At 36.1% G+C, this 11,863-nt stretch overlaps 1 protein-coding gene and 1 pseudogene across 1 annotated transcript; one reads left to right on the top strand and one right to left on the bottom strand.

Annotated features, from left to right (window-relative positions):
- Positions 1–3,430: 3,430 nt before the first annotated feature.
- On the bottom strand, positions 3,431–5,222 carry LOC130985198 (protein FLOWERING LOCUS T-like; annotated as a pseudogene).
- A 686-nt stretch (positions 5,223–5,908) lies between these two features.
- Positions 5,909–8,616, top strand: LOC130985197 (uncharacterized). Its single transcript, XM_057908028.1, has 2 exons — positions 5,909–6,521; positions 8,343–8,616. Exons 1-2 carry the CDS (start codon positions 6,129–6,131, stop codon positions 8,391–8,393), a joined length of 444 nt encoding a protein of 147 aa, XP_057764011.1. The 5' UTR covers positions 5,909–6,128; the 3' UTR covers positions 8,394–8,616.
- The last annotated feature ends 3,247 nt before the right edge of the window (positions 8,617–11,863 follow it).

The raw sequence follows: 11,863 nt of genomic DNA, 5'->3' as shown, positions 1-11,863 counted from the left end.
ACAAACAATTATAAGATAGAGAGATTAAAAATGGGATACAACGAGACACACTACATTGCACCCGGTTGCACAGGAGAGTGCCTTTAGAAGATTACATATAATGATTCATTAGATATACATAAAATTACTTGCATCTGATTTCATCTTCTTTAATGATACATATTTTAAAGAATATATTAATAATTTATATAATTGTTTAATAAAATTCATTTATTAGATTTACATAAAAAATTTGATTTCATCTTCTATCTACTAAAATAAGAAGAATTATATCCCAAAAATACTATTAATTCATTAAATATACATTAAAAATTATATGATTTTATCTTTCATCGCTACATTAATTAAAATTTTATCTTCTGCTTTATATTAATCATGAAAAGAATTGTTTCTTATGCTTTTTTAAACTAGGGTTAAGTACCAAATTCCCCCTATCGTTGGCGTCCCTATCGCGTACAGGACCCTATAGTCAGGGTAAGCGTTGTTTACTACCTAAAGGTGGTAAAATCGAACCAATTTTTCCCCGCGTTTTAACATCGTTAAATGACCGTTAGAAAAATTATTATTATTATTAATTATGGTGGGCCCCAACTCTCTCTCTTTCTCTCTCAATTCCGCTAGATCTCCACCCTTCCTCCGCCGGACCACCCGTATCTATACTAGAGTCGGTGGCGGCTGAGTTAGAACATAAGGAAAAGGGGCGGTGGCGGCTGTCTTATGGCTGCTGCTCGCCGGGGAAAATAAATGGCGGAGACGGCGGTGGTCCCAGCTGCTGTCCGTCTGCCGAGGAAAGGATGAGAGGATGTCGGTGAGGGCGCGGCGCCAGCAAGAAGAACGTTCACCACTCAACGTGAATCACAGCTTCTAAAGATTTCGGCTCTTCTGCTTTTCACAATTCTGCGATTTTCAGTTTCGCTCCCTATTTTCTTCTTCTCTCTCCTCCCTCTCCCTCAGCCGCCTTGAACAAAGACCTTTTCCCTCGGCCCGACACTACAAGAAAACACGCAATTAACGACCGAAATTTTCGATCGTTAATGTTGCGGCCTTCACGATCGATTTTATTTTTATTTTTATTTATTTTTTAACGACTGAAAATTCGGTCGCTAATTATTTTTTTAATATTTTAATATTTTATTTTTCTTAACGATCGAATTTTCGGCCGTTAAGAATTATTTTTTTTATATTTTAATTATTTTTTAAAGTTTAACGACCGAAAATTCGGTCGTTAATATATATATATTTTATTTTATTAAAAAAATTGTTTTTAAAAAAAATTAATTTTTTTTTAAAAAAAATAAATTTTTTAACGATCGAATTATTCGGTCGTTAATATTAATTTTTTAATTTTTTTAATTTTTTTTTAATTTTTATTTAATTTTTTTATTATTTTTAAATAGAAAAAATATTTTTTTTAATTATTTTTTTAAAGACCGAATTTTTCGGTCATTAAAATTAATTTTGTTTATTTTTTATTTATTTTTTATTTATATTAATTAATTTATTTATTTATTTTATTTATTAACGACCGAATAATCGGTCGTTAATATTAATTTTTCAATTTTTAAAATTTAAAATTACGTTTTTATTTTATTTATTTTATTTTTATTTTTTGATTATATATATATATATATATATTTAATTATTTTTTATTAATTTTCTATTTAATTATTATTTTTAAATTATAGAGAATATTTTAAAAATGATTGTTATTTTCATAATATTGATTATTAATAAAAATGTGATATTATTTGCAAATAATAATAAATTATTAGATTTATTAGATTTATATTATAATAAATTATTAGACTTATTAGATTTTCTAAATTATTAGATTCATTATTTTCAAAATATTAATAATTTTAGTATTTTAAAATAATAAAATTATTTTTCGAATATTAATTTTATTAATATTGATTTTGTTGTATATTTAATTGTTATTTTTCATACTCATATTTTCTTTTCTTTTTTTAATTACGATAATATTAATTTTTTATTATTTCAAATTCGATCGTATATTTACCTTCAATGTTTCGCCGGCACCACAAATCTTAGTTATTATCTCGACATATTATAAGGTTATAAATGATTAATGATATTTTATATTGAATTAGAGTTTAATTGAATTAATAGGTACTATATATATATCAATAATACGAGTGTTCTGTACTGGTGATTATTCGAAAGGAACTTCAAGGTTAAGCGTGCTTGACTTAGAGCACAAGTAAGATGGGTGACCTACTGGGAAGTTCGTCAAATGGTATGTAATTAAGGTCAAAATACATTAGAAATACACTAAAAATACTTGTGGGATACAAAGATATATAAAAATATATACACATATATTTTTTTTAATTAATTTTTAACGACCAAAAATTCGGTCGTTAAAAATAAAATTTCGATCGTTATTTAAAAAAAATTATTTATATTTTTTATTTTTTTTTTCTCTTACCGAAATTTCGGTCGTTAAAAATAAAAAATCGATCGTTAACTTTAACGACTGAAAAAACGGTCGTTAAAACTCGGGCGACGATGCAAACAACAACCGAGAAAAACGGTCGTTAAAAATATTAACGACCGATTTTTGGGTTTTAACGACCGAAATTTCGGTCGTTAGAGCCGCATTTTCTTGTAGTGCGAAGATTACTTTTCCCAAACCTAAGTAGTATTCTCGCGAGAGAAAATGCAGTTTTATTTGTAAAGGATGACAACTCTTTCTCCTCGCTCTCGGAGTCCGCCACTAAACTTCACTGCTGGAACTGCGGCGCGGAGGCCGCTGATGCGACATCCTTCCTCTTCTGCCAAGCCTATCACAGCGTCCAAGCGGTCAATGAATCCATAGATTATTTCCAAATTTTTGGGCTGTGAGTATTTCAGTTTTGTTCTAAATCGCGATCGTCTCTATGTGGCCTCGAGGGAGGTCTGGCGGTGGTGGCTGGTTTTCAACTGCTGCAGTCGTTGGGGTGGAGATCTGGCCGGAATTGAGAGAGAGAGAGAGAGAGTTGGGGCCCACCATAATTAAAAAATAATAATTTTTCTAACAGCCATTTAACGGTGTTAAAACGCGGGGGAAATTGGTTCGATTTTGCCGCTGTTGAGGTAGTAAATAGCGCTTACCCTGACTATAGGTTCTGCACGCGATAGGGATGCCAACGATAGGGGGGAATTTGGTACTTAACCCTTTAAACTATATTAATGAAAAATCTTTCTTTGGTTTTTTATTTTCAGTTTTATATTTTTGGTTTTACTATATATTGCAAAATTTATTACGTACAATTATTCAACTCTAACAATATACTTTAATATGAAATTCATAGACCGTGTGCAATGCACGCTCTCTTCTAGGGTTTGATGAAGACATAATTGATGTAGGATCGTTACATCCTTCTTATATATGTGAAATGAATTAAGCACCGGAATTTTTGATCGTCCATTTTCCAAAATAAGTATGCATGCATTCATAACTTGTAATGGGATAAAGATTTCTCGTACACATATGAAATAACTCGAAAACGCACATCCGAGGTACTTGCTATGTATGTTAAGAACATTTAAATTATATATAAATGATGGGAGAGTGCGATAGGCGCACGTTTTATTTAATGCCACCTTTAGGAGAAAATGATTAGGCTCTCCGGCCGCCGGTGCCGTTTTCCCTGTGGCAGTTGAAGAAGAAGGCGGCGACGGGATCGCCGAGGTTGTACACCTGCGACAGCTGTCGCACGCTGAAGTTGTTCCGCCACTCCGGGGCGAGCAAGATCTGCCGCCGGGGCTGCCGGAACACTACCATCACAAGGCGGTGGATCCCCATTGCCGGCTGAGGGGGCTCATACGCCACCACCTCATTCCCTGCACACATATATATAATTATTAATTCAATTATAGAAATTATAATTAACCTACCTAGCTAGAGCTACCTATATATATATTTTTAATATAAGTACTTATATATATTGTATGTCGCTCACCGAAGTCAGGGCCAGTGCTTCCTGGTATAGTCAATCACCAACCTATTTCCAATTTCACACACAAAATTATAACATAATCAATCTTCATGCGTCAAATGCCATTGTAAATAACGAACATTGTATGTAGCTGATGACACACTAGAAAAAAATATATATATTCATCAACTATTTTTTGGTAAATTTAACTACACCCCAACCCTCATTGTACTCCATCGAAATATATAAGTTCCTTTCATTTTTAATTACACACATGCATACATTTAATATTTTTTGAAAAATATAATATATACAAATTATTTCCCCACATATTATTTTCATAAGCATTAAACAAGGTTATTTAATTAAAGAAGGCTTTAACACAATTCAAATTAAGAAAGCATACATTAACTTATGAGGTTTCTTAAGATCTTGATGTCTCTTGATTTATTAATATAATTTCATGTACAAAGTTTCTTAGATTTCTAAACACTACACACACACATAGAGAGAGGGAGAGAGAGAGAGAGAGACCAGTGTAAATACTCCCTAAGGTAAGGATTTCCAGGACTTGGAGAATCAGCATCAACCAGGACCTTCAAAATTGAATAATCTTCAGAGTGAAAACCCTAGAAATTAAATACACATATATGGAGCGTTTACTTTGAAGGATTAGCCGCGATAGATAAAAATAGACTAATCCCTTGTTTATTTTGATGGATTGAAACTCCGGGATATCCCAAGACCGCCCTTCATTCTGATCCCACCGAAAGTGTGAGACGGGACAAATCCCACTCTTGTCTTGAGGATAAAAAAAAAATACTCAATCAATCATACAAAGTAAACGCCCCGTATAAATGATCGATAGATGATACTTACAAGAGTGTGGAGAGTGCGGAAATCGTTACCGCCGATCTCAACCCTAGGGCGGGAGGCGACCTGAGAGGGGCGGAGGCGGTAGCCGTTGCAGATAGTCCTACCATCAATGTATACTCGAAGCTCAGTGGTAGGGGTGAAGGAGTCGATAACGTCTCCGATCACACGACTAACCGCTAGCGGATTCAAATCTCTCTGCATTTTTTGTATCTGCTCACACCAACGTGGCACGACCTGCTCTTCCTTCTTCTTCTTCATTACACGCCTATTTGTACTACTTTCTCAATCCAAAGGATTTTTTTCGTGGCAGAGCATTGGGATTCTTTTCTTCCCACACAAAGTGCTTTGTCTTTTCCTTTTCTTTTCTTTTTTCTTTTCTTTTTTTCTGATAAAAGCTAAGAAGAGAACTCGGTACATCGCTATTTCCTTACGCTTTTTTCTTTATATTATATAATTTTCTCAACACTTAATTAATTACCATCTAATTATATACATATTCATTCTAATTTCAGGGATATATTCATAAGGGTCATATCGTCCAAATTAATTAGCTAGCCAAGTCTACTAGCTAGCTAGAGTTATTAAATTTCATTAATTTACTAAAGCCCTTTAATTAGCATTCGTTGGCTAATTGATTAGACATATATAAGTAATTTTCAAAATAAATAAAACTTTAGTATTCTTTGTGGGCCATGGGAATCGTATTCACATGCATGTGTCATAGATCAATAGCTATGCATCTTTTGCTATTTTATTCTTCCCACTTAGGATGATGAAAGTGACACATCTGCTATTTTTAGAGTGGTACGATATTAAATTAATTCTTACCAAGTCTGATTAGATCTTGCTTCCATGAATAGATCTAGAGCATTAAACTATTATTAACTCGCTCCGAGAGTAAGATTAATTAGATACTCTCTCCATCCCAATATTGAACGTCCCTTATTTCTTTTTGAATGGTCCCATATAACTAATCTCCTTTCCTTTTTTAGCTATAATTAAGATACAATTATCACATTTAATTAACTTTTATATTTTAATATTAGAAACCCCTAAACCTACCCACCCATCCACCCACTGATTCAGCCACACTCTCTCTCTCCTCTCTTCACTCTCAAATCACGCCGCCCTCCTTAGGGGTGAAAACCCTAACTCTGATTCTTCCCTCCGCCGTCCTTCTCCGATCTTAAGTCCGCCGTGATGCAGCCTTCCTTCGGTTGGAAGGAATACCTGAGCGACGAAGTTATTCCCGACACCGAAGACGATCGCTAGTTGTGGGGTGATCCGCCGCCGGTGTATTTTCCCTTCTCCATGTCGGAGACGTTGCCGACGTCGCCCGAGGAGTGTGGTGGTGGCGCGTCAGAGAGCGAGGAGCTTCGAGAGTATGTGGTAGATCGGAGTCCGACTCCTTCGTTCCGACCTCCGATTATCGAACGCCCTTGCCCCGCAAGGATGAAAAAGTATGTTTCTCCCCCTTCACCTCTGTGTTCGACTAATTCCTCTGAAATTGAGAAAGATATTGACCTTCTCTATTATGAATCTTGGGGAAATGAATTTCTGAGCGAGCAAAACCCTAGATTTGGGGCAAAATCGGACCAATCGAAGGTTTTGGAGTTGAAATATGAGGAATCAAACGAATGGTGGCACACTGCATCGGAAGCCCACCTTAAACTGCTAGCCATTTTTTGCCCAATGATGTTTCGGGTGAGATATTCCATTTTGCCTTTGTTATGTGACTGGTATCTTTGTGTTAATTGATTGCATGCAAGGGTACTAGGGCTGTGTTGGTCAAGTTTATGCTGAAATGATGAAATAATGGACATACATCTATTATTTGGCCATCTATGATTTTTTAAAATCTATGAGATGTTGGGTGTATGGCTGTTGTTGCTCTGTATTGTTGGTGGTGGCTGTTGTATGCACTGTATTTATGGAGGAATTGGTTATTGTTGCTCTGTGTTGGTGTATGGCTGTTGTTGCTCTGTTTTTGGTTGGTGGTGGTTGTTGTGCAACTTGTTTATAAGTTGCCCACTACTTGAATTGTAGTGTTGGTAGCTACACAAGAGGGCATAATGAAATCCTTAATCCTTAGTAGAGTAGCTGTGTACATATTTTGTTTACATATTCTCCAAAAACAAAAAAGAGTGAGCAGCTTGATGTACACATTTACAAAATCATCAAAAAGTACAACCTTCCATCCTTGTCATTAGTCAAGTAACATTAGGGCATTGAACCGTGATTCAATGTCATCTATTGTTGCTTCATGAACACCCAACCTCTGCATTAGGTCTTCAATGCCTTCCACTTCACCTTTTTATTTCAAATATGTTATGCTTTCACTCACAAGCTGTTGTGGAATTTCCAAACATAGTGGCAGCATCTCTTGTCTAATCAATGAGCCTTTCTTCATATGGGGTAGTTTGTAGCAATTCTGCCCCTTCACCTTCAAAATCTCTAGCATACAACCTTGTAAGCTTAAAAAAGTACAATTTAAAGTCACAGGGAATACGTCTTCATATAAAGATACCACTGTTTTTACTAAATCATCCACATTAAAGCATGCAGTCTCGGTTTGTAGGCTTTGAATTATCCTAAACTATCCAAGGTCATTGATATTGGTGTCGGGTGAGTTTGGAGGTTGATGAACAATGTTGATATTGAAACCATCACTTGATGCAACCTCTCTAAACTCTAAGTCCTCATTTTTTATGTGTGGTCTTGCATTATCTTGTTGTATGTAAATATCCTTGCTGTAAAATGAGGGCCACTTGGCCTTGATGGCAGGTACAAGCTGCCACAATCATTCACACATGCATCAATACTACAAACTGAACTAGAGTAAACTAAAATAGTGGCTGCCACTATCTAACACATTACCTGCTTGATTGAGCCCTCTCTAATCACTTCCTTTGTGATGCTTTCTATTGCCTTCTGCTCTAGAGTTCCTGCCACTCTGTTTTTACTTGATCTTTTGGCTGCCACCATCTCTGTAAATGCGAAGATGTCTATCTTCCCATCAAATAGCACACTACCATCTTGAGCAAACAATGGCCTGCGCACTGCGCACGAAAACATCACCTTTTGGATAAACTTCTTGCTAACTTCTATGTGGTTTAGCCTCTGCTGGAGTTAAGTAGAACATTTGAGAACTTTTGGTTATGTAGAACCATTTCTCATCGATATGATTAGTGTTTTGCATGGTCTTGAACCTCAATACATGTTGCGGCCTGTCATACTCCATTGCCTCTAGGCAAAATCTCATCCTAAACAACTTATTTAGGGCTGTAAGGTCAGGTTTTATAGCATCAGTATGTGCTTTGATCAGCCCTTGATCTATCCATCGCCCTACAGTACTCTTGCTGCAGTTTATGCCATTTGCTAGTCTTCTAATTGTTGATCGCTTTGTTAACTCTAAACTTGCTATTAGTTATAGGTCTATGTGCACTCTTATTCTCCTTAGCCTACATATCTTCTTACTTGTTGAACTTATACACTGACCTTGATCTTGTTACTGTTTTGCTTCAGACCATATGCGAGAAATGGTCCGCCGGCAGACATGAAACTTCTCTTCTATAGCTTTCATCTTGCCTCTTGGTGGCTTCCCATTCTTGCACTCTAAAAGCAAGAATTGAAGGATTGAAAACCTCTCCTCTGTTGTCAAGTCCTTTCTTCTTCTTTTTTTTTTTGGGTCATTTAGTGCAAGAATGAATGTGGTACAATAAATGAAACCATGACTCTCTATTTATTGCATTCTATCATGTGTGGGCATTTTGAATTTTCAGATTTGATTATAAGCAAACTGCCGCCATTTTTTTTTTTTTTTTGATGAATGATGGAAGAGAATTATTTTTTCTTTTCAAACCTGCCGCCATTTACTTAAGCCCACTAGTGCCGCCTTTTTGCATTAATTGAGATTAAAGTCATTTAATTAATTAAGTTAATTAAAGAATAAATAAGATTAAAAATCGTTCCAGATTTTAATTTAATTTCTAAAGGCATTTAGTTAAACAAGTTAGTTAATGTATAAATAACATTAAATAATACACTAAACATGTGAGGTCATCTACTTTTACATTCACTTTAATTCTCCTAAATACACGTGCCCAAAAAAAAAAGGACTTGAATATTGGGACAGAGAGAGTGTTAATTAGGTGTGTAAAGATAAATAGTGTACACAATGTTTACGAGTTTCACTAACCTTTTTTTTTATGACTAAAATAAGAATTATTAATTATAATATACGTTTTAAAAAAGAATTATCATGATATGCATTACCTCGTTGATCAATTAATACTTTATTAATTTCCCTTGCTATTCTATTCTAATTTATTTTTATTTTAATCTTTGGTACGTACCCAATTATATTTTTCCTTTTCAATATTGTTTTAATATTCCTACAAAAATAGAAAATATTTTGCATAAAGAGAAAATTAACCAAGATAACCATATATGTCCCACGTGACGACAATAACATTATCTTAAATCGAAAAGAACACAAATTCGAAAGGCATTGCTTTGGACCCATATGGCAAGAACCTTAGCTCAATTAATTCACACATGCCTAAGCACTTTTCCTTTTTCGTGACATATGTGGTTGTGAATTTCTCTTTGGTCTGAAAAGGCCCTGCACTAAAAACTTGTTGTCTCTGGCTAAGAATTTCCTATCCTAAAATATTTCCACCTAAGCACAAAAAATAAATATAACAGCTCATATCTTACCGATTCAAAGATAGATCTTCGTCTCGATTCGGATCCAACAATATGCAAAGTGAAAAAAGGAAAACACTCCCACTTCCATTCTTCTAGCTTCTAAAATTTACAATTGGAAGCCCTAGGTCTTCTCTTCTCCTATGATTTCAACTATAAAATTTTTGAGTTGAGGTGTTTTTATCCTCAAAAATTGAACTTCAAATTAAGGCAAGAAAACTCTACTTCCCTATTCATGTTGTTCACCACCAAATCTATAAGATCTCTTTCTTTTACATCGAGTCAATACCCGACGGATTCAGAAATTTTTTATTGTGGGGGTACAAAAAAACATAAAATCTTGGGTACACCCTGAGTGTACCGTACAACCGGGTTGTCCCGTATCCAAAATAATATTATTTATATGGGTTCAAATCAGGGTGCAGGTCAAAATTTAAGTGAAGGTGTAACCCGGTTGTACGGTACACCTGGGTGTACCCAAGATCACATTGTACAAAAATATAAGCATGCTATAAATATAAAATACGTTAAAAAAATTACTACATAATAATTCAAGTCTATTACAATTGAAATCTACGAGTTTTCATTGACTGAATTATTTGCATGATTGACTACCAAAAACTTTTTTCTCAATATATATACAATCAAACTATCATTCATCCATTGATCTCTCATCCGACCGTGTAAAAAATTATTTATGATATTCATTGCAAAATACCCTTTCAAACTAAGTATATATTTATTGAGGATTGAAGGTTCAAAGATTTGCTTACTTGTTATGTATTTTAATTATATATATATATATATATATATATATATATATATATATAATTAGTAAAAAAAAAGGATCTTTATGCATTGAAAATGAGGTGGATCTTTATTGGTAATTTTATTTCTCAAAATATTAGAAGATCTAAATTATTTAAATAACTATATACTTGATCATCATTTTTTGATTTATTGCACTTACTTTACCGATTAAAGTTATGCAGGCAGCCACAAGTATGGAAGATGATTATGCGAATAGCTGATAACAAAAAGATAGCAAAGTTTCATCTCTTAAAAGGGCCTTTTTTAAGTTTTCGCCTAGGGCCTCTAAAATATCATGGCACCCCAATTTTTAAGTTTTCGCCTAGGGCCTCTAAAATATCATGGCACTAGTGACGTAGCTGGGGGGGGGTCCAGTGGGGGCACTGGGCCCCACTGGAATTTTTCAAAAAAATAGTATATATATATATATATAATGTATTTCTTTATTTAGTATTTAAATGAAAATTCGTTTTATTTTTTAAAACAAAATTCTCATAATATTATATGATGTAACTTTGTTGTTATTTTATAAGTATTTTCTTTATTTCTTTATCTAATAGGTGAGTTTGATTTTAAAAATTTTATAGGGAAATTTTTTATAGAGCAAATATATAAAACTGACCACTTTCATATTGTAAAGATAAAAAATGTCCACTAAGATAAAAATGATAAAAACTATCCACTTTGTAGTTGAAAAGACAGAAATACCCTCTCTTAAATACATGTACTCTCTCTTTCTCTCTCTCTCTCATTCTTTTCTCTCTCCCTCCACGCATCTTTCTCCTCTCTCATTCTCTTCTCTCTCTTTCTCCACGCATCACCGTCGCCGACCTCCGCCGCATCTTCCCCATGTGCCCGGAGCTCCTCACCTCCTCCTCCACCGCCGTCCGTGCCACCACCTTCCTCCTCCGTGAGGCCCGCACGCCGCCGACCTCCTCTACGTCGTCCACCGCCGCCCCTGCCTCATCGCCTGCGGCGTGGAGTGGTAGATCTAGGGTTCTAGACTATCTTCATCTCCATCGCCGCCGCCGTCTATCTCCACCGCCTTCATCTCCGCCGCCGCCTTAATCCTTAGGTTGCTGGTTCAAATCCGGCAGTGGTTGTGGGGGGATGTTGCAGATCTAGGGTTCTAGACTTCCAGGCGTGGTAGATCTAGGGTTCCAGGCGGCTTGGGGCTTGAAATCCGAAGCGTCGCCGCCTCGGCCTCGTCGCCTCCACCATCTCCTGCTTCGCCCCCTGCAGCGAAGCGCCGCCGCCCCCGACCTTGTCGCCTCTGCCATCTTCTGCTTCACCCCCCGCCGCGAAGCGCCGCCGCCCAGGCCTCGTCGTCTCTGCCCCGGTCTCGTCGCCTCCGCCATCTCCGACGTCAGGTAGGGGCGGCGCTCCTTCGGCTTCTTCTTCTCCTCCTCCTCTTTCACGGTACAGAACGGAGGCGGTGTTGCTGAGGACAGTGTTTGGCTGGCAGAGGCCGCCGGGAAGTGGTCTCGGCGGCGAGAGGAAAGGCGCAGTGCAGCGCGCTCAGAGGCGGC

This window comes from Salvia miltiorrhiza, chromosome 5 (genome assembly GCF_028751815.1).
Source record: "Salvia miltiorrhiza cultivar Shanhuang (shh) chromosome 5, IMPLAD_Smil_shh, whole genome shotgun sequence".
NCBI classification, from domain to species: Eukaryota; Viridiplantae; Streptophyta; class Magnoliopsida; order Lamiales; family Lamiaceae; genus Salvia; species Salvia miltiorrhiza.
The sequence above is the reverse complement of the archived record's forward strand: the minus strand, read 5'-3'. Positions and strand labels throughout refer to the sequence as shown.